The sequence below is a fragment of the Schistocerca piceifrons genome, chromosome 1, assembly GCF_021461385.2.
Source record: "Schistocerca piceifrons isolate TAMUIC-IGC-003096 chromosome 1, iqSchPice1.1, whole genome shotgun sequence".
Lineage (NCBI taxonomy): Eukaryota > Metazoa > Arthropoda > Insecta > Orthoptera > Acrididae > Schistocerca > Schistocerca piceifrons.
The window spans coordinates 402,134,435-402,162,186 of NC_060138.1; the positions used below are offsets into that span (position 1 = coordinate 402,134,435).

At 36.2% G+C, this 27,752-nt stretch overlaps 1 protein-coding gene across 1 annotated transcript in view; it reads right to left on the minus strand.

Annotated features, from left to right (window-relative positions):
- Window positions 1-4,423: 4,423 nt before the first annotated feature.
- Window positions 4,424-27,752, minus strand: part of LOC124729666 (synaptotagmin-14) — a 609,333-nt gene continuing 586,004 nt past the window's right edge. The window contains exons 10-11 of the mRNA XM_047248497.1: window positions 21,482-21,650; window positions 4,424-4,876 (exon numbers count right to left, since the gene is read on the minus strand). Of these exons, the coding sequence (XP_047104453.1) occupies window positions 4,679-4,876; window positions 21,482-21,650 (367 nt within the window). The 3' untranslated portion in view covers window positions 4,424-4,678. The remainder of the gene's footprint in view (window positions 4,877-21,481; window positions 21,651-27,752) is intronic.

Here is a 27,752-nt window from a genome sequence, read left to right on the forward strand (position 1 = left end):
CAGAGGTTCTTTTGGTTCAATATTAGTTTCTATAACTAATGAGTACAGCCTCTCTTTAATGTGTATCTATTTATATTTGTAAGTATAAGTCACTTCGTTATTAACAGTTATAAAGTACCACTTCAGTTTGGATGATACAACTTCCATAGATACATGCATGCATCAAGTAGAAGCTCAGCAGCTAAATTAATGTGTACAATACCATCTTTGCTGGCAATAAAGTAAAGAAAAATATTTTTATTTCATAGAATGAAAATTCCAGGTGTCCGTTACATTTATATACCAGTGACTATCACTGAAGACACAGAATCTTAGTTGCATGAATTTAGATATTTAATCTTAACAATTACAAGTAAAAAATTATGTTGTATACCTATTTACAATACCATTTGCTACACATGGATTAAAGTAGCAGATGAATATTACAAGTGAGAAAATATAGTTCAATGTATATTTCACATTATTCATCTCTAGTAATACTGAAATAGCTACAGAAGTGTTACAGTAAGTTCCAGAAGTTCTCAAACACTGTACACTTACATGGGATTTGGACACATCTAAAATAAATAGAAATTAACGATAAATGATAGTGACAATGAAAAAAAATATTAAAGGAAATGATATACGGAGAAGGTGGAGGAATTTAAGTATTCTGGATGCCAAACATAAATTCCTCAAAATTTTTCTAGGCTTTCTATTACAGTTAGTCTTTAGTGACAGCATCAAAGTGCTATTCAGACAAAACTACTTAAAATTATACAGTTTTTCTATATACTATATGACATTCCAGAAATTTTAGTATTAAAGTATTGTTTTACTTCAAACATAGAACAAGAGGGCAAAATCATTCAATTTACTTTTCATGATTTACAGTGACTCTGATGAGCTACAATGGTCAGACCCTCATAATTCTCTGAAATGTTTATACAGTAAAATCAGGGTATCATCTAGAAAAAAATCACTAACTCAGTGCAGTAACCTTAAAAAAATTATTTCCCTGTACAACAGGGTATTCAATGCACATGTAGCCACAGATAACTGGAGTGGCTATGAGAACATGTTCTTCATGACAAAGAATTACACTTCTCATGTCAAAGTCCATGAATATTTTGTCAGTAACAACAAAGCTAAAACTTTGTGTTGGACAGTTGTTGATTATTCTAGCAGCAATATTTGTGATAATGACACACTAAAATACATCATTATTTCATACAATTTGAAATGTCTGTAAATCACATTGACTTCATAACCCAATAATTACCTTTCTATTCAAGTTATTTTCATTATTATACAAACTGAAACAGAGTGATGTTACATTTCATTAAATAAAATAAATATGGTAACTCATGAAAGAAGATGTCGGGTGGTTCTGTTCAGAGCATTACCTGTAAATTGGAAAACAAACTTACAGGGACTTTTGTGTAGAGCATTGATACATTTTCCAAGTTCATGACTCAGCTACAATAAAAGCCATTACATAAATAGCATTAGATTTATCAAAGGGGTGTACTAGAGTAAGTATTATAATAAATTTTGGCAATTAGTGAGCAATTTATAAGTGAAACTTTGAAACCATATCAAACAATTATGGGAAAGGAAATATAATAGCATAAGTAATGAATGTCATGCAAAACTGTTTCAGATAACATACGAATGGCACACCCAAATCCTTCTTTCTAAATCGCCACCAAATCAAGCCAAAAATCCTTATGAGGTAAAGCATAACAAGATACAACAGTTCAAAAAAGCCATATTGTTTGATTTCATTCAATGACATTGATTACTCACAGTGTGTCCCATGAGAAAAACTATAATTAAGATGAGATTAATATAACACAGAAATATGAGATACTGTCAATGAGTTATACATATGTCTATAGCTTTACGTATTTGTTAGTAAGAAATTGTTATTCTTCAAGAATTTAATCCTCTCTCAGAACTCTGAACTATTTTCTCATTCTTCAAATAATAAAAGACATTTTATATAACACACTTCTTTGAACTAATGTAAACTGAATGCATTCTTTGATGATGTTGGCCTACTCAGTTGGATATAATGGGGATACACTGTAATTTGTAAACAACCTGTGGTTTATAAATATGCATTAGAGATCATGTGTCAAAAAGGAAGGTAACAAGAAACATCCAACCATACTACTTCTTCTGATTTTTTAAAAATCCAGAACTAGTCAAATTTCCTAAAAAAGGCATTTTTTAAATTATGCTGGACAAATATGGTATTTACTTCCCATAATCTAACAATTTCATGTGCAACATATTTCTTATCTGGTACTCTACTTAGCAATTTAATTCTGTATAAAACCTAAATCATGTTGTAGCTTAGTAATGCAAGAGGCCACAAGTAGCATATGAGAGCCCAGGTATAGGCACCAAGATACTATTTCATTGCTTTAGAAACAAAAACCTTAAGTACTGAATAATAAATGTTTAAAAGTGCAGCTATATAATTTAACTACAGTTAAATTATATGCTGTGATGAATTAAGCAGTCAGAACTAATAATAAAAACAGCTGAACAACAGTGAAAATTATTAATCCCAACAGTTTTAAAACTTCCATTTAAATTCTGTTAATTTCTATGAGTGGGACTGTATTGTGAAACACAGTCATCAAGTGAAGACTGTGTGTTCTTAGTATTGTTTTTTGTAGTATTGTGTAACAGCTGTTTTGTTACTTCTGCAAAAGAATATTACAATTACATGACAATACTCAGTGAGAAGTAGTCATTGTTACTAAATGCACTTTCCCTGTGCACTTGTCACTTATTATTTTCTATCATGAGACTGCGACAGACAACATTATCAGCTCACAATCTGAAGCTTGACATGGGACTTAAAGCGTCTTTTGTGCCAGTTATAATCAGCATTAGAAAAGAAAAGTTCTGTGGTCCCCCTGTCTGAACAAACCATTCACATTATTATATTTAAATATTTGAATAATAGTCAAAAGAAATCATTATTGCATTGTAATGAATTAATACACTTCAGATATGATATATAACTTGAGTCGAACTTTGATTTGAAAGAAAGATGTGTCATATTTCATGTTCATGGAAAAATAATTTTTCGAGCAAGAATATTATTCTTTTAGCATTCCTCTAAAAGATAAAATATCCTCAGATTAATCTGCATTAAGGTAGTTTTACACACCAAATGATACAAGATTATTTTAATAACAGTCTATATAGTTTTGATATGTATGTTGTCCTTACTTTTCCATTTTTTTATTATACCTTTGCATATTGTTTCTGCACTTTTTACAGTGCTAACTACTGTAATACTTTGCATGTGCTTTGTAATCAATCATCATATAAAATTCATTTCATATACTCACAAAAAGCAGTAACTTCAGATACCCTAATGTACTGTAAACAAGAAATGTTAAATTCAGCCTACACTTCTTCGATAAATATATACTCAAAATGATAATAAAACATTCAATGATGAACAATTATGAAATAAAATTACTCTCTTCTTTACAAATTTGCCCAAAGAAATCTGGTAAGTCATACATTTTTCATGTAAAATGTAGTAAAGTGCAAAATGTACCAAAGACAAACAGGGTGCACAGACACAGAGAAAAAAATGTCTGCCAGTAAAGAAAAAAAATATTTCAATGACTATGTGCTGCAAAACAAAGAAATGCACAAGCAAAATAAGTATCTACAAATTTTGCTGAATATATAACACCATATCAGGACCTGAAAATACTGCTTCACCTGTCTAATCCTCAAAAATTGACAATATTTTGTGCATAATTTTGGTCATATGACCAGAATTTCTAGTATAAAAAATACATAGTTTCTTTTAACCAATACAAATCTGGTACATTGAGTCAAATGTCACATTGTGTAAAATATTACTTACACTGTGGTTAACATGGAGTTTAGATACTAAATTATGTGTTATATTAGCATGCTAATGTAATTCCATACAGTACAAAACACTTAGATACAATTTTTGGGAAATTCTTCACCACAATTACAAATATTACATTTCCAAATATAGGGAATGTCAATGGCAACAATGCTTAAAGTTTCTGATCTAGTCAGATACCTTCCTATCAACAAACAGGCCAGGCAAAAGGAACAAGAAAATGTGTGGAGACACTGTCAGCCTCAGAAATGGGGAATAACCACAGATGTAATGTCATTTGAAATATAGAATAATCAAGGAGACAAACAGTGGTTAGACTGACTAATATAAAACTGCAGCAAGAAGTAAAAAGTTAACAAATTATGAGTTATAATGGGAATACATAAATTATGAAAACAAATGCTATTATTGAAAGAGCAGTCTTACATAAACTGGTATGGAGGACAAGTTCCCAGGTGACTGGCCAAGAAAAAAGATAATTGTACAAAAGGCAAGACAAAAAATCAGAAATCTTGCACCTGGGTTGAATGCCATATCCAGTTAAACAGCCATATGTAGGCATGAAAAATTCATCCATCCTGCTGCCTGAATCAATGACAGGACAAGCGCATTACCAATGGGCTACCAGCATTACTCCTGTCCAAGAACATTAATTTTATCATTAAACAAAGTTTACAAATGTTCAAAATTTTTTTTTCATTTGCTTGGAAACCTGACTGCTTGGGGCTGAGCCCAAGTGAAAATTTTAATGCATTCATCAAATTTCAGTCAGTCATACGATGATTAAGATTCAACAAGTACATGCCAACGACAAATCTGCTCTCCATGTACACCACGCATGTCATTCCAGTGAGCTAATTCCTCCTCTCCAGAGCTATTTAAACCCAAAGAAAACCATCCAATCATCTCCTTCCGCTTCATGCTGCGCTTGCTGTATACTGATACCATGAGTGTTACATCTGGCAACTGGAACAGTGCTACCTAAAAGAAGAAGAAGAGTTTTTCTGCTGCAAGGCGAACTTCCAGATAAAAGCCTTAACTTTATATACATACATTCATTTGTTTAATACAAGTAAAAGGAAAAATGCATCAATGCATTATACACTGATAAGCCTTAATGCTGACAGGCACCGTATAACAGAATTCAGTTTTGCTTAAGAGTAAACATTCCAGATTCTGATATAGATACACAGTAGCAACCAGTTGTATAGTAGAAAAGGAAATAAATTCACAGTTATACTTTATTTCCAATTTAATATATATTATCAGTTTTTAGACAGCAGTAACTTGTTCGTATGTACTTGTATGAAATGAAAATAAATGCTCTAAAGCGGAGCTTCTGCATATGGTCAGTGGAGGGCAGATCATATGATCATGCAAGCAAGTGGAGTTATTGAATATTTTTAAATACCATTAAGTGTTTCAAGAGCCAATGGCCTTGTCACAGTGGTAACACCAGTTCCTGTCAGATCACCAAAGTTAAGCGCTGTCGGGCTGGCCTAGCACTTGGATGGGTGACCATCTGGTCTGGCGAGCGCTGTTGGCAATCGGCGTGCACTCAGCCCTTGTGAGGTGACGAACTGAGGATCTACTTGATTGAGAAGTAGTGGCTCCGGTCTCATAAACTGACATACAGCTGGAAGAGCTGACCACATGCCCCTCCACATCCTCATCCAGTTACACCTATGGGCTGAGAATGACACGGCGGCGAGCACATTCCGGGAAGAGATGGGCAACATATTACTACCGCCCACATATATCTCGCGTAATGATCACAACGAAAAGATCCGAGAAATTAGAGCAAATACGGAGACTTACAAGCAGTCGTTCTTCCCACACACAATTCGTGAATGGAACAGCGAAGGGGGGATCAGATAGTGGTACAATAAGTACCCTCCGCCACACACCGTAAGGTGGCTCGCGGAGTATAGATGTAGATGTAGGTACTATTGGTCCTTCTAAGGTCTGTTTGGATGGAGTTGAGTTAAGTGATACAAGAAGTGTGTGCCAGTTTGACTTGTCCTGATTTGTGCATCAGTCTCTGTGAGATCAACAATGGCGCTTGTCTTCAGATACATATCTGTATGCCTGTGCTGCTTGAAATCAGGATAAAAGGCATGTGAACATTCCTAGTATTAGTAGTATTAGCACTCATAACATCCGACATTTCTCCTCCAGCATGTTGATCAGTCCTTTGGAAGAACCATCCTGTTTCCTACAGGCCCATAACACAGCCATGTTGAATTGCTGTTAACTATACAAATTGTGGTTGTTGGTGACATTCTGGCATGTTTACAATGATTACTAGCATGGTACAATGCTCATAACAACAGACAGCTCTTCCAGCAAATCAAAAACAGCTGTTACATTCTAAGCATCATAATACACAAATTTTGCTACATATATAGCACAATGCTTTGAGTCAGTACTCTTACTAAGGGTAGATTAAAGGGAGGGAGGGGGGGGGCAGAGGGAGCGGAGGCTAAGGGGGAGAGGGCAGAGGCAGCGATTGCCCCCCCTCCCCCCAATGGGGGTTTGAACTAAACCAAGATCAAATAGTATTTGTTGTAATATGCACCAAAGTTAAGTATGCAAATCTAGTGTCTTGATCAGTGGATTTAGCCATTTAATTCAGTATTTCCCAAGTCCCCTTTCTCTATGTGCCTGACAGAATGTACTACTTGTACCAGTAACTTGTGCTCCCATTCTGTTGTGGGGAAAAATTGCTGAACAGGGCTTGTTTTTGTATGTCCACAGAGACATCATTACTAACAAAGAAAAAGTTATAGATATGTATATTGAGGAGAGCAGAAAGAACAGAACAGATACTTTTTCTTATGTACAGATAATATTTAATATAATGACAGTCATTATTCTGTGATGTAAAAAGACTGAATAATTGGCATTTAAAGACATAGATAACAATTTTGTATAGAGACTGAAAATGTGTGAATCAGATGCTAATATGCATGAAGCATGTCAAGAAGACACATCAAAAAAAGTTTTGCATCACCTCAGTTCTGAGAGTTCTGGAACCTGTACACAAAATTGGAACATGAGATCAACATAAACATCATTTCTGCCCTTTTTATTGCTCACAAAAACCACACATTGCATGTTATACCAACATACAGCAAGACCTTCAGAGGTGGTGGTCCAGATTGCTGTACACATTGGTACGTCTAATACCCAGTAGCACATCCTCTTGCATTGATGCATGCCTGTATTTGTCCTGGCATACTATCCACAAGTTCCTCATGGTGCTGTTGGCCAGATTGTCCCACTCCTCAATGGCGATTCGACATGGGTCCCTCAGAGTGGTTGGTGAGCCACGTCGTCCTTAAACAGCTCTTTTCAGTCTATCCCAGGCATGCTGAATAGGGTTCACGTCTGGAGAACATGCTGGCCACTCTAGTTGAGCAATGTCATTATCCTGAAGGAAGTCATTCAGAAGATGTGCATGATGGGGGCATGAATTGCCGTCCATGAAGATGAATGCCTTGCCAATATGCTGCCGATAGGGTTGCACTATTGGTCAGAGGATGGCATCCACGTATCGTCCAGCCATTACAGCACCTTCCATGACCACCAGCACCATAATGCTACCCAAAAACAGGAAGGGAACCTCCACGTTGCTGCACTCACTGGACAGTGTGTCTAAGGCATTCAGTCTGACTGGGTTGCCTCCAAACACGTCTCTGACGATTGTCTGGTTGAAGGAATATGCAACACTAATCGGTGAAGGGAATGTGATGCCAATCCTGAGTGGTCCATTCAGCATGTTGTTGGGTCCATCTGTAATGCACTGCATGGTGTCACGATTGCAAAGATGGACCTCGCCGTAACACGACGTCCTGTGGCTGCACGAAAAGCATTATTCAACATGGTGGCATTGCTGTCAGGGTTCCTACGAGCCACAATCCGTACGTAGTGGTCATCCACTTCAGTAGTAGCCCTTGGGCAGCCTGAGCGAGGCACATCATTGACAGTTCCTGTCTCTCTGTATGTCCTCCATGTCCGAACAGCATCTCTTTGGTTCACTTCGAGATGCCTGGACACATCCCTTGTTGAGAACCCTTCCTGGCACAAAGTGACAATGTGGACATGACTGAACCACAGTATTGACCATCTAGGCATGGTTGAACTACAGACAACATGAGCCGTGTTCCTCCTCCCTGGTGGAATGACTGAAACTGATCGGCTGTCGGACCCCCTCCATCTAATAGGTGCTGCTCATGCCTGGTTGTTTACATCTTTGGGTGGGTTTAGTGACATCTCTGAAACATCAAAGGGACTGTGTCTGTGATACAATGTTCACAGTCAACACCTATCTTCAGAAGCTCTGGGAACCGGGATGATGCAAAACTTTTTTGATGTGTGTATATACTGTATGTGTACAGAACTAAAATGAAAGCTATAAACATGATTGCTTTTTGTAAAAAGACCTTCTTTGCCAGATTTTAACCATCAGTGCACCAAAGAAAGACAATATTAAATTCAAAAATCTGGCTTTATGTAGCTGCAAGTAAGCTTTGAGCTACCGTAACAATGTAATGTCATTCTCACTGTTTACATTGTACTTCTTTGGAGGTATTAGTTTGAAATACATTGTTTTGATAACCTAATGAATATGGATATTGCATTTTTGTTCCCACTACATTTGTTTGAAAATGAGTATCATTGTTGAATTGTATTGATAATAATAATAAAAAAAATTGAATATCTTTTCAAGACTGAAGAATTATTATTTTCAAAATGTAAGTATTTATATAATTATGAACTAAATTGGCAAAAATATAACTGTCAAGAAATTAAGAACTACGGTTTAACAGTGTTATATTCTAATTTCAGTTTCTTTGTTTTTAATTTGCTTATTATCTCTGTTAACAACAGGCTTATGAGGTTGTTGCTGTGTGTTAGCAATTATACAAAAGACGTTACTTGGAAAAAGGTTGTGAATGCTACACAATTCAAGAAATTAAAAAAAAATTTGTCTAAAATAAAAACAAATTTTTGCAGTTGTTTGATATTGTAAGTACCAAAACAGCGTAAAACACTAGGTTTTGAAGGCTTTTTCCCCTAACTTTCAAGTGGAGGACCCCTGAGACTTCTTTCGCTTCTTGGTAGCCACCCCCACCCATAAAATGTCATTAACCTTTCTTGGCATCTACTGCCATCTAACAGTGCCCTATTGGAACATAGTGGTTCTCTCTTTCATCATTAGATGGGTTCATTTTTGTTTTGGACTTCTTTGTGTATTGCAAGTTTTTTGCTTCTGAAATACAAAAATATATTTTGTAACACTGAAAATAATCAACTATTGATAATATAATAAAAATGGATTGATCAAAAAATCTACTCACCAAGTGGTGACATGGTAACACACACACAAAAGAATTAAAAATTTTACAAGCTTTTCGAGCCAGTGGCTACTTCTTCTGGCAGAAGAGTTGAAGGGGAGGGAAGAGGGGTGAACCAAAAAGAACTGGAGAGGTTTAGGGAAAAGAGTACAGTTCAGAAAAGGCACCCAGAACCCCAGGTCAGGGGAGATGAGAGGTGAAGAACAATCAGTCTTTCGTTCTCATCCAGAATAGTAAGTCTCCACTGAACTGGGGTCCTGGGTGACTTTTCTCAACTGTACCCTGTTCCCTTAACCTATCCAGTCCTTTTCCTTCACCCCTCTTCCTTCCTCTTCAACTCTTCTGCCAGAAGAAGGAGCCACTGGGTCTGAAAGCTTGTAAAAATTTAAATACTTTTGTGTATGTGTGTCACTCTTCCGCTGCTTGGTGAGTAGATTTTTTATCTATCAATTTTTAAAATATATTTTATGATTGATTATATTGCTTATGGCAAATAAGGCCTGTAAAATGTGACAAAATTTTGAGAGGTGTAAGAAGCCTTATAAATTAGAAGAAAGTCTAATAAATATGGATCCGAAAGTGCATATTTCCTTAGATCCAAATACTTGTACATAGAACGATTTCAACATTATGTCCATTCATGACACTTTTCTCATATGAGGTGCTCAGTATGTTATTCATCCATGATAATGCATCCCTATACCCTCCAGCATAACAGGTCATACATTTTTTGAAGCTGACCAAACTGGTGTTGTACATACTGATATGATTTTAAAACACAACATGGTCTTGCAGTGCTTGCATATCATTGACTGGAGTGGTGTGACCAATTCCTTAAAGTGCCCACATAACCAGAAGTCTAGGGAATTGACATCTGTGTAATGAGAATGCAAAAGTATGGGACTTCACCAGCCATTGCAATATTCATGATATGCCAGCTCAGACATTCACACCATTTACTGATAAATTATTGGAAGTAATGATATCCGTCTTATCACTTGTGTAGCAGTAGGCTTCCATTGCTAACAACTGATTGAAAAGAGAAAAGAAAATGTACTTAACAGAACATACATACAAACAGCACAGTGTAATGGGAAACACAAGTTTTATGTAAATAGGGAAGATGCCATAATACATTTCCACAGTTGTGAGTAATTTACTACACAATAACGCACACTAACATTTGATTTGATTTATATTAATCCCAGAAATCTTGCAGTGTATTGTTCCACATGGATATGGGAAAAGCCACAATCACAATTTGTATAAATATTATAAACCAGCTTAGTGATTGCTACTTCACTTGCGTACACTGTATGACCCGCAGTGACTTTTTTGTTTTTATTTAATCGAATTTTTATGTTGTTAGCCAACTGTGACACCATGTAAGCTTTACACACTAATTAAAGCCATATAAGCATGGTATTTACTGAACGTATTTCAGACCAAAAAGCAATTTGGAAGTTGGAGTCCAGAGTTTTTGTTAATCACGCCTTTCGCATTCTTGTCGAGTATTTCCATAGCAACTTTCATCCCCTGACAAATATTTCTTTATATCTAACCAAGAAGGGAAATCCAATTTTCATAAATTTTACTGTAAAATTTTTTAGTGTAGGAAAATATTTTCTTAAAACTTTTCATCCGCTACTGCACTCCCTTGGGGGTTGAATTTCCAGAAACACTCAAACACGTATTTTTTTTATTTTTTTTTTATTTCCAACCAAGGAGTCAAATACCAACTGTCATAAATATAGCTTTAAAAATCCTTCAGTAGTCCTTTAGCAATTATTTATTTTCAAAACATTTCATTCTCTATTTTACCCCCTTAGTGGCTCAGTTTTTGAAAATGCTGGAACACATAATTTTATTTTCTGTCTGAGAAACCAAATACCAGTTTTTGTAGTTCTAGCTTCAAAATTCCCTTAATAGCAACATACCTTCAAAATGCCTTTCATCCCCTATTTCAGCTTCTTATGAGTGGAATCTCAGATGATCCCTTGTCAAACAAAGTCTGCATTATATGATCTATACCCCCTCCAAACTTCAAGTTTCTATACTTAGCAGTTTGGGTTGAGCAAATATGAGTCAGCGAATCAGTCTGACCATATTTCACCCCTTTAGGGGCTGAATTTCCAAAAATAGTGGAGCACGGATCTTTGATCTCTAGCTGAGAAGCAAAACACCAATTTTCAAAGATTTAGCTTTAAAAATGCTTTTGCAATGAAATATTTTTACAAAACATTTCACCCCTTATGAGTTGAATTTCCAAAAACAGTCAGATGTGTATGTTATTTCTAACACAGAAGCCAAACACAAATTTTCATAGATTTAGTTTTTGAAAATGCTTGCACAATGAAATATTTCCATAAGAATTTTCATCTCCCATTTCACCCCCATATTGGCTAAATTTCCAAAAATAGTGAAACATGTATTTTTTTATTTCTAACTGAAGGCCAAATTAAAATTTTCATTGATTTAACTTTAAAAATTCTTTCATGACAAAATATTTTATTAAAAAAAAAATCTCATCCCCTATTTAACTCCCTTAGAGCTCAACCAAGATGTAACCATGAAGTCAAACACCAATGTTCGTACATGTAGATTACCAAGAAATTCCCTTCTTAAACAACACCTACAGTATAAGATCCACATCTTCTCCAAATTTCAAGTTTCTATACTTAGCGATTTTGGCTGGGTGATGATAAATCAATTAGTTAGTCAGCCAGGACATTTCCTTTTATACATACAGATGACTCATAATATGAGGAAACATTGGATATGAGGCAAGTTTCAATGACATTATAATAAACTCATGATAAGAAAAATAGCAGTTAAGTCTGCAGAATGGAATAAATCAGCTAAAAACCGATGACATTTAAAATATTTAATTTGGTTATTTCAGTTTCATAATAAGAAAAATAACAGTAACATACCTAGAATGAACTTATCAGCTGCAGAGTTGTGAAATAAAGACAATATTCAACTTGAAAATTTTAGACTGGCAGCCATAAATTCTTCTACTCTGTAGAAGCAGTTCCTCTGAAGTAATGGTTTTACTTTTGCTCTGAATCCTTCTCTATTTCCCTTTTGAACTTTGGACTAGCTTTTTGTATACAAGACTTTCCATGTGCCTTACACTCCTGTGTCCTTTGTATAGCCGTGGACTAACTATAGATACACCTATCGAATGATGAGTCTGATCTTTTATGAAAGATAAAGACGGGAGGGGGGGAGGTGGGGGGGGGGGGGGGGGGGGTGGAAGACGTTCCTGTTGGTAAGTGCCCACTATGGCGTTGTGGATGCTTTGGAGAGCATCTAGGTACTACTGTGAGGGAGACTTTTCTTCTAGGGCAGAAAGTGAGACTCACAAAATTTTATAATTTAGAAATGCATCATACAGTCCCCCTGTGCCCACCTTCCCCTACGAGAGGAAAATTTTAAGGTAACTGTTTGCACCTTCAGGCCATCTAATGCTGGGGTGTGGATGCCTCAGCAATGAGATCATTGACAGTGGCAGAGTGTGGAGGTATCAGTCAAGTCGTGGGGGCAGGTGACATGTGACATCCATGGTACGCGATAGCCACCATATTGGCAGTTGGGCATGGTGCCAAATTTTTGATGGGGGGAAATTATCTGGCTGCTGCTGGTAGCCAGGGTGGTGCAGTTACAGTGGCAGTGTATGATAGCAGTGGGCAGGTGATGGGTGAGGTCCACAGCACCTGCCTCCTGCTGTGTTGACAGCAGGGCAAGCCGGTTCAGCGTGCATTGGAGGAAAACAAATTATCCCTGCCGGGGTGGTGAAGTGGTGATGGTAGCTTGTGACAGTGGTGGGCAGCTCCTGCATGTAATGGTCACCCTTCTGTAACATTACCTTTCTTTAACAGAATTTATTGTTACCAAAAATACTTTCTACCTTTTAAACAGGTTAATATTATCTCAGCTGTTTAACTAAATGAATTTCATATGATTTTGTATATGATGTATTATATTTCAGGCTAAAATGTACAAAAAAAAAATCACTTTATTACAATTGATATGTATTAACTCTGTATGTACAGTTAAAATTGCTTTTCTTATGGAAATGTTTGAAATTATGAAACATCTGGCACACTTAAAACTCCTATTATTAATAGCACAATCTAATGCTAATTATTAAATTTATTTCTGGATTCATTTACAAAATAATGATATAATTTGGTGAAGATTCTTCCTTTGTCAAGGAAGTTTGTAAACTTTTTTATTTTGTAAAATCTTTGGAATATTGTTAGTACTGCAGAATGAGTTAGTAGTGGGCATGCCTTTGATGTGATTGGATGTGTTTTTTATGTTTGACAATAACAATGTAAATTTCTGTTTTAAAGTGAAGATTGTGAAGACAGTGTGACATAGAAAAATGAGATAAAATAAAAACGTCATAGAAACAGAAATTACACAGCAGGCTTACTTAATCAGTTATCATGTCACATGGAACCTACAAAGTCAAAAATTTAGCCTCAAGAATCTACCCCTAGATGTGCCAAACTGCAGCCAACAATGAGAAAATGAAGAGAAGCAAATAGTTATTTGTACATGTTACTCCTCTTGAAGCTTATGAAACGAATCAATTATTATGAAGAGAGTGAAAATGTACTGGTGATGTGTGGGAGGGTAAGATTACAACTGTGAACATCATCCGGGATGATGTTTTGTCTTTTGCAGAAGAAGAAAGAACAGTGATTTGTGTCAATTGCAGTTTATATGAAATTCCAGTCGCTCAAAGAAAGAAGATTGAGAGCTGCCCAACAAAGTCGTATCAACAGTGACAAGATACTGCCTCCATGATGGACTGGATCAATTAAGAGGACTTTACAACTATGACGAGGGATGTCACAAAGGAAAGATAAGTACAAACTATTTGTGAAATTAATTATTTTTTTATGTGGACTCTTGTGATTGCTAGCAAAATGAATAGAGATGAGGATAGTAGTGATGCGGAAGTGAAAGCTGTGAGACCCAGTCAGGACATGTTTGAACTGAGTGAAAGAGTAGTCAGCAAAGAAACAGTAAAAACTAATATTTTGCAGTTAATTTTGGCAAAACTAGAGGAAGTAGCAAATTTAGTGCAGTTAACGAACAGTTAACTGAAATATGGATGGACAATGATAGCAAAGTTACTTCATTACAAGGAAAATTAAATGACCTAAAAACTTAAAACAATAGTAAAATGGACAGGGTACAATACTAAATAGACCAGCTTAGTAATCAGGTTTTGGAGGTAAAAGTGGGTTGTCAGATGAAATAAAAAGTGTGAATGAAAACGTTGATGTCTTGAAAAATAAATTTATTGTTTGGGAAAATGAGCTAGTAAATGAATCGGTGAGACAATCAAAGAATGTTAATGATGTCATAGTTGATCAGAAGGCTGTAGTAGAAAAAAATGGAATAGAACTTTAGTGGTTTAGATCAAAAAATTTTAAATGCTGAAAACAATGTGCAAAATAACGCAAATGTTCTACACAAAAAATTTCAACAGCTCAGGAAAATTATATTCATAAAAATCTGTATTCAAACAATGGTATTGTGTGGTACAACATTCTAATCAAAAGGTTTCCATCAGACAATTTACACCCAGTGGACTTTCTGCACCACTGTATACATAATTTTGTGTCAGGTATGAGTGATGATCAAAACATTAAACTTGTTTGGAGGTGAAGCTCTGTCTTGGGTAAATTTAAATTTAAGTCAATGGGAAACATATCAAAGTTTTGAAAAAAAGTTTCTTAAATAAGTTTTGGTTAGAAGCTGACCAGGGGAGAATTAAAAGTGAATTTCTGAATGGGAATAGGGATGGTACTGTGAAAGAGTTTTGTAAGAATCAACTTAAGAAACTAACACACCTTGACAAACCATTTGACATTGATTGATGCACCAAAAAAGGAGATTACCAGAAAGGTTGCAGTGGGATTTAGTACACAGACCTGATGATGGCCTTGAAATTTTTTTACGATATGTTGACAGCCCGGATAGGGCACTAGAAAGAAGCATGTACCATAATAATTGAAATGACAGAGATCACAATGGTAATAACTACAGAAACAGAGATAACGGTAACTTCTATCAGGGTCAAAACAGCAATAAGGACAGAAATTTTGAACGTCAGCAAAATAGGAATAATGGGGATAACCATGGGTGATTTAATAGAAGAAACAATCATAGAGGTAACTACATGGGAAACAGCAGTCTGCCTCAGTGAAGGTCCACAGTTTTGGGGCGAGGAAATGCAACAAGCACAGGACCACCAATTTACACTTGCAATTAGACAATAATAATAGTCTTAATAATGTGGCACAGGTATCTAAAGTTGAACAGAAGGAATATCAGATTTCTCATTGATGTTTTGATCAAAAGTTTAGGGAAACTATGTTTAATAATAGTGTTGTAAGTGCTAATCACAAACCAGAATGTGAGAGTAATGAAAATTTTGATGTAGTGTGTAATAATCATTTCTTCTCTTGGTCAGAAAACAGTGTTATTGATGTACATAAATTAGGTGTTGACTTTATTGGAACTGAATTAGGTGGTATTTTTGATATAGATGTGAATGAGAGCTGTGAAATAAGTGAGGTTGGTAAGTCTGAGACTGATAGATTATTGCAAATGATGTAGATGAAGTGTGTGACTATGATGAAGATGAGACCTGTTAATGATGTTGATGAAGTGCTTTTGGAAGAATATTACAATGATGATGATGATGATGATGATGAGGATGATGATGATGTTCAGTATCAGTTGTTTGTGGAGTTTAAGAGTAATGAAGTTTCACAGTTATTTGTGAATACAGGTAAGGTAAGTAATGTATGTGTTGTTGTAAGTGAGAGTTACGGAATACCAGTCCAGTCAAAGCAGTTTTTCCTTAACGTCAAGCAGAGTGATGATACAAACAATAAAGGTGAGTTATCTGTAAGCCAAGTGAATAAAGGTGAAAACTTTTTGAAGTTTGTTTGGGACCAGATTGATAATAACAAAGATAAATGTGCATTCTGGAATAAGTTAGTTGTGGTTAGTCAAAATTGGTATCCGAATTAGTGGAATGAAGTGAAAGAAGATCTAACTAGGAAACGTAATTTTTACAGTAATAAATTTTGTGTTTCTTCTGTAATAAATGATGGAATCCATTCAGTGTGTTCAATCTTTACGTGTCAACATGAGTAAACAAAGTAATGCTATGATAAGAGTAAAGTTGATAAAACCCTATAAAAACAGTGTGGATGTAGCTTTTGACAAAATAGAAAGTGATGTTTTACATGAATTGCTAACAACAGAGATGATGACTCAGATTTTGGGTGTCCTTACATTAAGAATACGATGATCAGTGAGAAGAGAACTGTTTGATTGATACAGGTAGCCCAATTTGTGGCATATTTAAACAATTTAGAGACAAGATACAGTATAGAAAGAATTTTATGGAAATGTCCATTGCACATGTAAAGATAAGAAGAGCAACTAGTAAGCAAAGCAAGTATGTAAAATGTCTAATACTGTTAACATTTAGTACATAGGACAAGACCTATGAACATGGATACATAATAATACCTAGTCTAGAGGAAAATATACACTATGTTTGTAGGTTTATAAGACTATAGAATTGTGTTTTTTGTTTGTCATGAATGAAGTATGTAAGATGATGTGGCTTCTAAAGTTTTGTCTTACCTATTGAGTGACTGAAAATCTATGATATGCTATATAATTATGTTCTGTAACAGATCTGTGCTTTAGAATTTGATACATGTATGTTATGAGACTAAATGAGTAGATCCTTTTGCAATTTTGAAATGGGACAATGTTCATAATTTGTACTGTAAAAAATAGGAATAGTATCTTAGTAAATCTGTGTGCATCACCTTGTTAGTTCATTTTTTTCATTGCATTTAGCTCTGATTATTAGTGTTTCATATGTGAACACTTTTTAGTCGCACCTGACATAAATCCTAAATATCTATCTTTTGGCATCATTTTGTAAACCACTTGGCAAACCTTATAGTCTGTTACAATATATTGTAGACACATTGTCTCCAAATTTTGTCTGGGGGATATTGTAATGGGACACCCTCCTCTAACATTACCTTTCTTTAACAGAAGTTACCAATACTAAAAATACTATCTGCCTTTTAAACAGATTAATATTGTCTCAGCTGTTAAACTAAATGAATTTCATATGATTTTGTTTATGATGTACTACATTTCTGACTTGAATGTACAAAAAGAAATTACTTTATTACAGTCAATATGTATTAACTCTGTATGTACAGTTAAAACTACTTTCCTTTTGGAAACATTTGAAATTACTCTAATGCTAATTATTAAATTTATTTCTGTATTCATTAACAAAATAATGGTACAATTTGGTGAAGATTCTCCTTTTGTCAAGAAAGTTTGTAAACTTTTATATTTTGTAGAATCTTTGGAATATTGTTAGTACTGCAGAATGAGTTAGTAGTGGGCATGCCTTTGATGTGATTGGATGTGTTTTTTATATTTGACAATAACAGTGTAAATTTCTGTTTTAAAGTGGAGATTGTAAAGACATGTGGCATAAAAAAATGGAATAAAATAAAAAAACTCATAGAAACAGAAAATACGCAGCAGGCTTACTTCCTTAGTTATCATGTCACCTGGAACCTACAAAGTCAAAAATTTCAGCCTTAAGAATCTATCCCTAAAACTGCAGCCAACAACGAGAAAATGAAGATAAGTAAAAATGTTATTTGTACATGTCACTTCTCTTGAAGCTTATGAAATGAATCAATTATTATGAAGAGAGTGAAAATCTACTGGTGACGTATGGGAGTGTAAGATCACATGCAGCACCTAGATGGACAGGGTGTGGTGGAAGATGAGCTAGGCAGTTTGCTGTGTGTGGTGGTGGGCAGTGGTTCAGGACATTCAATGCAGGATTGCATGCTGGACCACACTGCTGAAAGTGCACCTTGTGAGTTATGATGTGGCTGCAGCTGCAACTCAGAAAAAAAGGTGCTGTGTGATAGAGCAGTGGGTATGGAGAGGTTTTTGGACTGCATGAGATGCTATGATGTGACACAGTCTCACTGAATGCAGGATGTGGGGGTGGGCACTCAGGCAGGTGGGTCACAGATGTCTATGCACAGTGTGGCTGGCATGTGTGAAGCAGCATGAGCCAGAGGGCACAGGGACTGTTGAGCACTACTGTTGTTGTTGCTGCCATATGCCAATGAGATGCTGGTGCAGCAGTGAGGAACGGTGTTGACTCCAGGGTGTTGGAGACTATATTTACAGTTAGAAAGGGGGTTGTGGGGCTGCTGGAGGAGTGGTGTCTGTGACTCCATTGGTGGCAGACATGAAGTGTCATGTGCTGTGTCCTTGATGTCTGACTCTGTGTGCGGAGAAGTTGGAGTAGGAAGAAAGGTGAAGAGAAGCGAGGTGGGTGTGTCTGGGCCCAGGCTTCAGCCAGTGGATCAGCAGTGTTGATGGGGGCAGTGTCAAGAGCAGCACTGTTGGTGTCAGGGGTGGCACCACTGCCGGCATCTGTAGCACCACTTCCAGCATCTGTGGCATCAGTGGTGGGCGGGGAGAGCTGAACTGTTGGTGGAGTACAGCTGTCATCGAGGGCAAGCATGTAAGTCAGCTCTAATCTGTAAATGGACGCAACTGAAGGGGCACCGTGGACACGATCAGTAAATTTTTCGTCACTATATTGAAAAACGAGGTGAGGATATGAGTATTGTTGGCAGGCCAGGGGCTGATAGCTGCCAAAGCATAGCATCACATGAGTGTTCAACACAAGGTTGCAATACACAAAGCTCTTGTGCTTACCATGGCACTGTGGAGGTGTCAGTCATAGCCATAGAATTTAGAGAGGTGCCATTAACATTATTGCTTTCTTCTTTCCTAAAGAGAGGAGCTACTTTTGGTGCCTTGAAAAGTTTAGGGAATCTGTTCTACAGCAAGGAACAGTTAATTATATCTATAAGACACATGGTGGCAGATTTATTTGAGAAGATAATCAGATATGCCATCAAAATGTATGTCAGTTTGGTTTCTGTTTTATATGATCACAGATTTTGTGTGGTGTGAATGGATAAAGAAACAATCTTTTGGGAAATATCTTTAGGTCTGAACAGAAAGAGGGCACTGGAGCACCAATTTGAGGAGAAAATTTGTTGCCAGTGTTTATCAAGTCATTCTTGAATAGCTCATATATTTCTTTAGGGTCAGAGATAACACTAACCTCATTTTTATGAATGCTATTGAGTGTGCCTTGTTTTTCTTCTCAACCATCTCATTGATAACTTCCTACCTGGCTTTAGATTTATTCTTAGAGTTGATTATAAACTGCCAGTTGTGCAGTTTCTCGGTTTCATGAAGATTATGTAGATGAATAAATAGATTATTGTCCGTAGTTCTGCTGTATAAAAGCAATTGCTTTTCAGTTTTGCAAGATATTCGTATTCTTAAACAGGAGAATTCTACTTACTTAATTTTTTTCAATCAGTATTGCATAGCTGTAAACCTGACTGAAAATGCTGTATCATAACAGCAGGCTGCTGCAGAGTACTCATTAATTCAGCTACCTCACTGTCAACATCACAAGCACTATAAACAACTCCCACTTCTCCTCCAGTAATCTTTATGAAGCAAATGTATGAAAGTTGAAGCAAATGTATGAAAGTTGCCACAAAGTTGTTTTTGTCCACTGATGATTGCTTGTATACATGTTAATATGTTTCTGTATTGTTATCTGTTTATGGCACAGCTCTATATTCAGTATCAAACAGTCGTGTCTGGATATATCATTAACAATATAGTGTAATGTTGGTTTCGACAAGAAAGCTGTCAATAGGATAGGAACTAGTAGCTGTTTTCTTGACAGTCTGTGATCCATGTTTTTCATATTTTAACATTTTAACACATTCACTAGTTTTTCACAAGCTGAGGACTCTTTTAAAACAACTAAATTAAGGTCACCACATAACAAAATATTAGGGCAATTTGAGATGTAGAGTTGTCTAGTTTTGTAATGAATATTGATATGCTACCACTAGGCAGTCAAAGGAAGCATTTAAGTAAATTCATGAATATAATCCCTGCTGACACATGTTCAAAATATTTTTTTACTTAAAACATTCAGTTTTAAGTAACAGATTACAGTCTGCACTGTTCTGGCAAGAAACAGCCAGCCATTCCCATTCTTGTCAGTTTTGCAAAAATGATTAATGCAGTGGTGCCTTGAAGGGAAATATTGACAACTTTATAATCTTTGAGACGATGCTGAGCTACACAAAGCAGATCTACAATTTATGAGTGATTTTCTAAGAGTATTTATAGGTCTAAACTTTTGTTTCTTATGCTTTGTAGATTTTGGAAGAAAACACAAAATTATAATTTCTTCTTTTTGTATGAGTGCATTGGTATTTGTTGATGTTTCTCATGCCCACAAAACCTGACAGCACAATACAACCTGAATCACACTACTAACTGTAGACTACCTAATACTCAGAACAATTGGCACCTTCTGTGACACAGAACAACATCAAAACACTTTGTTCACTCTGTGTATTGAGTGCCAACACAATGACTGTGCTCATTTGAACAAGTGTTCAGACCTTAGAGTGTACGCATTTCTTGACCCATCTTTCTTGGATGTGTTTTTGTCATTAAATTATTACTTTCATTCTTTAAAATAATTTATGCTTTTTTTTTCCACACTGCATATTTGGTATGTAATAGCCACAGATATTTATGAAAGCTATTCCAATTTTTTCCTTAGAAGCACGGTGCTTTAGTAAGTTATGTTTCCTTGTAATTAAGTAATAATATCCAGAGATTCATGTATTGTTATTTTTGTTAGTTTCCAAGCGATGAAGTAGTTAGTAACAATATAATGTAACATCCATTCATAGTATGATCAAATTTTTCAATGAAATTACCAAAACTGTTTTCACAAATCGAATCAAATTGTGATTCTGTATTATTATTTTGATGAATGTTAATATATGCTCTACTTCACACATCTTTTTTCACTAACATAGTACTATTTCAGACTTTTTCATTTATGTCATGTTCTGCAGTTGCTATCATAAAGTTGTTCTTTGAAATATTTGTATTCCATTATGAGGTTGTATTCTACAACCTGTCATCAGTAGTTTCAGCTAAGATAGCAAAAATTACTCATAGCATACATTCCTAACAATACTTAGATGTTAAGACAAACCTGGAACATGAATGTCTCTTTAAACAATGGATTAGGCTGGCCTCGCCGAATAGATGTCTTGCTCCTTGCCATCTCCTGACCAGTGCTGCTGACCAGACAAAGCTTCACAAAGGTATCAGGTGCGCGTGTCATGGCCATATTTCGACAGTGACGTGGATAATTTAACAAACTGTAAAATGAAACAACATTTTTCTTATTCATCAGGAAGACTAGTAATAAAGCAAGAGTTAGATTTTATCTGCCTCTTTCAAGAGTGCCTCATGTAGCTTATAAGCAACACCAGAACTAATACGTTTATGACATGCTGTACACATGACCATTATATGAAATATGATATTCGACTCCGGAAATTTTCATTTGCTGTGTATGTCGTGGATAGAAGTTTGATGCTATGACATTATTTGACTGTGACATCATCAGTGAGTTAGATAACAGCCATCTGTCAGCAAGTGTCTGTTAAAAGCCTATTACTGAAGTTCAGTAGCTAAGTGACAGCTCTGAACATCATGACAATTTCTTTACAACAAATGCCCTGATTATTTTTGATCCAGTGACAGCCAATGAAGTTAATAATGAAAATCTTACAGGCTGCAATAATAATAATAATAATAATAATAATAAATCCCGTGGAGGCCCGGGAAAAGAATAGGCCTCCGGTATGTTCTGCCATTCGTAAAAGCTGACGAAAAGAACAAACCACTAATAGGGCTAACCCCCCTTTTAGTGTGATTAGTTGGTTCAGGACAGAACTAAAGAAGCCTCGGACAAGCGCCGTCATGGTCGGGGACGACGTTTGATCCCTATGTCCGCCCACAATGCTAACGACACTGCTAGCCAGCTGGAAAATGATTTAAATCCAAATAGAGGAGTTTTGCAGGATATGCTTCCTGCAACCACCCTAGAAGGAAAACAAAGACAGAGGATGAGATGGTCAGATGAAGTTAATTGACACCTCATGTTCTGTTATTACCAAGCAACAAACCTAGGAACCAACACAACTGGATACAGATCACAAGTATACACAACATTTATTACCAGATACCCAGAATTAAAATTTTTAACAGAACAACGACTAGCTGATCAGATCCGTGTAATAATAAAAAATAACAGGATACCCCAGTCAGAATTAGAAAACATCAAACAACAAGTACAACAAATACTGGAACAAAATAATGTGCAATCAGAAGAAGAAGAAAATACAGAAATGGACTCAAACATCCCATTGCAAACAAACAAAGAACAACACGCATCAATTAAACAATCAGAGGAAAACGAAATCTTAAGACAGCCACTAGAACAAGCACAAATAGAACACGATGTGACACACATGTTAGATATAGAAGAGAAATGTCAGCTGACATATATAGAATACAAAGACACAAATACGGACATTAGACTATTCTTGCATAGACCGCCAAATAACCCACAAGTCGAAACAACAATAACAACTATCAACACAATCATACACAACAAAATAAATGAAAATACAACAATGGAAGAGCTACAACTACTGGTTTATATAAGAGCACTCACTACACTAAATATACACACTAGGCAGAGATCAGAACCAACCAACACACAGAAGAAACCCACAAAACCAGCATGGCAACACAGGCTACAGATCAGAATAGAAAAACTGAGAAAAGACATTGGACAGCTAACACAATTTATAAGAAATGAAATGTCAGAAAAAAAAAAAAAAAAAAAAAAAAAAAACGATAAACGTTAGGTAAAAATCTCACAACAAGAAGCGATATAGAGCAATTAGATGAAAAGAAGCAGAGATTACAAGCATTGGCCAAACGACTTAGAAAATACAAAAAAAAAGTGAAAATAGAAGGAAACAGAACCAAACATTCAACACAAACCAAAAGAAATTTTACCAGACAATAGATAACACACACATTAAAATAGACAATCCACCAAACATAACAGACATGGAACACTTCTGGAGCAACATATGGTCAAACCCGGTACAAAATAACAGGCATGCACGGTGGATACAAGCAGAAATGGACACATACAAGATGATACTGCGGATGCCTGAAGTGATAATTTTGCAACATGAAGTCACCCAAGCAATTAATTCTACTCAAAATTGGAAAGCCCCTGGAAAAGATAAAATACCAAATTTCTGGCTAAAGAAGTTCACCTCAACACATTCACATCTAACTAAATTAGTTAACAGTTACATTGCAGACCCATACACATTCCCTGATACACTTACACATGAAATAACTTATCTGAAACCTAAAGATCAAGCAGACACAGCAAACCCAGCTAAATATAGCCCCATAACATGCCTACCAACAATATACAAAATATTAACTTCAGTCATTACACAGAAATTAATGACACATACAACACAGAACAAAATTATAAATGAAGAACAAAAAGGCTATTGCAACGGAGCACGAGGATGTAAAGAGCAACTGATAATAGATGCAGAGGTGACATATCAAGCTAAAACTAAACAAAGGTCGCTACACTACGCATACATTGATTATGAAAAAGCTTTTGATAGTGTACCCCACTCATGGTTACTACAAATATTGGAAATATACAAAGTAGATCCTAAATTGATACAGTTCCTAAACATAGTAATGAAATATTGGAAAACCACACTTAATATACAAACAAATTCAAATAATATCACATCACAGCCAATACAGATTAAACGTGGAATATACCAAGGAGACTCATTAAGTCCTTTCTGGTTCTGCCTTGCTCTGAACCCACTATCCAACATGCTAAATAATACAAATTATGGATACAATATTACTGGAACATACCAACACAAAATCACACATTTGCTATACATTGATGATCTAAAACTACTGGCAGCAACAAATCAACAACTCAACCATTACTAAAGATAACAGAAGTATTCAGCAATGATATAAATATGGCTTTTGGAACAGACAAATGTAAGAAAAATAGCATAGACAAGGGAAAACACACTAAACAAGGAGATTACATATTGGATAACCACAGCGACTGCATAGAAGCGATGGAAAAAACAGATGCCTATAAATATCTAGGATAAAGACAAAAAATAGGAATAGATAATACAAATATTAAAGAAGAGCTAAAAGAAAAATATAGACAAAGACTAACAAAAATACTGAAAACAGAATTGACAGCAAGAAACAAGACAAAAGCTGTAAATACTTACGCTATACCAATATTGACCTACTCATTTGGAGTAGTGAAATGGAGTAACACAGACCTAGAAGCACTCCATACACTTACACGATCACAATGCCACAAATATAGAATACATCACACACATTCAGCAACAGAAAGATTCACATTAAGCAGAAAGGAAGGAGGAAGGGGATTTATCGACATGAAAAACCTACATTATGGACAGGTAGACAATTTAAGAAAATTCTTTCTAGAACGAGCAGAAACTAGCAAAATACACAAAGCAATCACTCATATAAATACACCGGCTACACCACTACTATTTCATAACCACTCCTACAACCCTCTACATCACATAACATCAACAGATACGAAGAAAGTAAATTGGAAAAAGAAAACACTACATGGCAAGCTCCCGTATCATCTAACACAGCCACACATCGATCAAGACGCCTCCAACACATGGCTAAGAAAAGGCAATATATACAGTGAGACGGAAGGATTCATGATTGCAATACAGGATCAAACAATAAACACCAGATATTACAGCAAGCATATTATTAAAGATCCCAATACCACAACAGATAAATGCAGACTTTGCAAACAACAAATAGAAACAGTAGATCACATCACAAGGGTATGTACAATACTAGCAAATACAGAATACCCCAGAAGACATGACAATGTAGCAAAAATAATACATCAACAGCTTGCCTTACAACATAAACTAATAAAACAACACGTTCCCACATACAAGTATGCACCACAAAATGTACTGGAGAATGATGAATACAAATTATACTGGAACAGAACCATTATAACAGATAAAACAACACCACATAACAAACCTGACATCATACTCACCAATAAAAAGAAGAAATTAACACAATTAATCGAAATATCCATACCCAATACAACAAATATACAAAAGAAAACAGGAGAAAAAATTGAAAAATACATCCAACTGGCTGCGGAAGTCAAGGACATGGGCATCAGGATAAAGTTGACATTATACCAATTGTACTATCAACTACGGGAGTCATACCACACAATATCCACCAGTACATCAATGCAATACAGCTACATCCAAACTTATATATACAACTATAGAAATCCATGATTACTGATACATGTTCAATCACCCGAAAGTTCCTAAATGCAATATAACATATACCGTACAGTTAAAAGGAAGTCACGCTTGATCAAGGTCCGGGTCACTTTCCATTTTTGACCAGACATAACGTCTGAGAAAAGAAAGAATAATAATAATAACAAATCCTTTGACTACAGGCAGGAAAGAAAGTCATTAAATGCTCATTATCTAATGGTGAAAGCATATGGAAGGCTGGAATATGCTCTCTGAAATCTTAAAGGTAGTAAGGAGGGAAAACAAGGAGTGCAGAGTTATCTGAACCAAAATGCAGTTCTAAGAGTTGAAGGGCATGAAAAGGAAGCAATAGTTGAGAAGGGAACAAGACAGGTTTGTAACCTATCCCAAGTACTATCCAAAGTGTATGTTCAGGTATCAGATAACTCTAAAGGCTGCAACACTATTATGAAAGGTATGGATTACTAAACACCATACAGATGAGATGTTGAGTTCTAGAAAGGCACAATAACAAGACTGCTATACGTTTAAGCTTTTGGCCAACAGGCCATCTTATGGAGTAGAAAACACACACACATTCATGCAAGCAGAACTCACACACATATGACCACTCTTCCTGGTCACTGAGGGCACTGCACCTGATGGAAGAAGCAATCCATCGGCAGTGGTGTTGAAGAGAAGGCTGGGGGCAGGGATGGTAGGGATTACAAGGTAAGGGTAGTGGAGGGTGTTGGGAGCCTGCAGAGATGTGCGTGTGTGTGTGTGTGTGGGGGGGGGGGGGGGGAGGGGGGGGGAAGGGGGGGGGGGGGTAGAGGGGGAGTGGGGGGCAGAAAAAGAGAGAAGTATAGGAGGGGAAAGAGTCTAGTGTGTGGGTTGGTGGAACTGAGGGCTGCATAGTGCTGGAATGGGAGCAGGGAAAGGGATAGGTGAATGAAGGACAAGGAATAGTGAAATTTAAGGCCAGGTGGGTTATGGGGATGTAGGCATAATTCAGAAAATCTGGTGTTGGCAGGAAAGAACCAGATGGCACAGTCTGTGAAGCAGCAAAACCATAATCTGAACCACTCAACTGCACCTAGCAGCCCTAACTTGTCCCCGCCACATCTCTGCATGCTCCCGCAAGCAGCACTACACCCTCCATTATCCCTATCCTGCCATCCCTCCCCCCTCCCTGGCCCCAGTCTCCTCCTTAACATCCCTGCCCATGGATTGCTTGTCCCATGAAGCCGGATTGCTTGCAGTCTAGCGTCAGTTGCCAGAGAGAGTGGTCATGTGTGTGTGAGTTGTGCTTTTCTATTCCAGAAGATGGTTTTTTGGCTGAAAGATTAAATGTATAGCAGCCTTGTTGTTGTGTCTGCTTGTGATTCGACATCTCCTCTGAATCTATCCTTTTCATAATACTGTCATTATTCCATCCTGGATTTTCCATTGCTTGATTAAATTTAAAGGCTATCAGTTCAACTAAATTCATTGAGATAACAATCACAAACAACTTAAAATGGAATGGCCTCACAGCTGATGCTTGGGGAAGGCGATTGTAGACTGCATTTTATTGACAAAACATCTAGAAGATGCAACAAATCCACTAAAGAGACTACCTATACTATGTTTGTTCTCTGGTAGGGTTTTGTTGTGTGCTATGGGATCCTTACCAGGTAGGAGTGACTCAGGACATGAAAAAAGTTCAAAGAATGGCAGCTCATTTTTTATTATCACGAAATAGGAAAGAGAATGTCACTAATATAATAAGTGAATCTGTGTGGTAATGTCTGAAACAGAGGCATTCTTTGTTCTAGTGAGATCTTGTCATGAAATATCAATCTCCAACTTTCTCTCAAAATGAAAAAAAATATTTTGTTGACATCCACCTACATAGGGAGAAAGGATCATTGCAATAAAATAAGAGATATCAGTGCTGGCAGGGAAAGATTTAAGTATTGCTTTTTACTGCATTCTATTCGAAAGTGGAACAGTAGAGAAATAGCCTGACTATGGTTTGATGAACTTTCTGCCAGA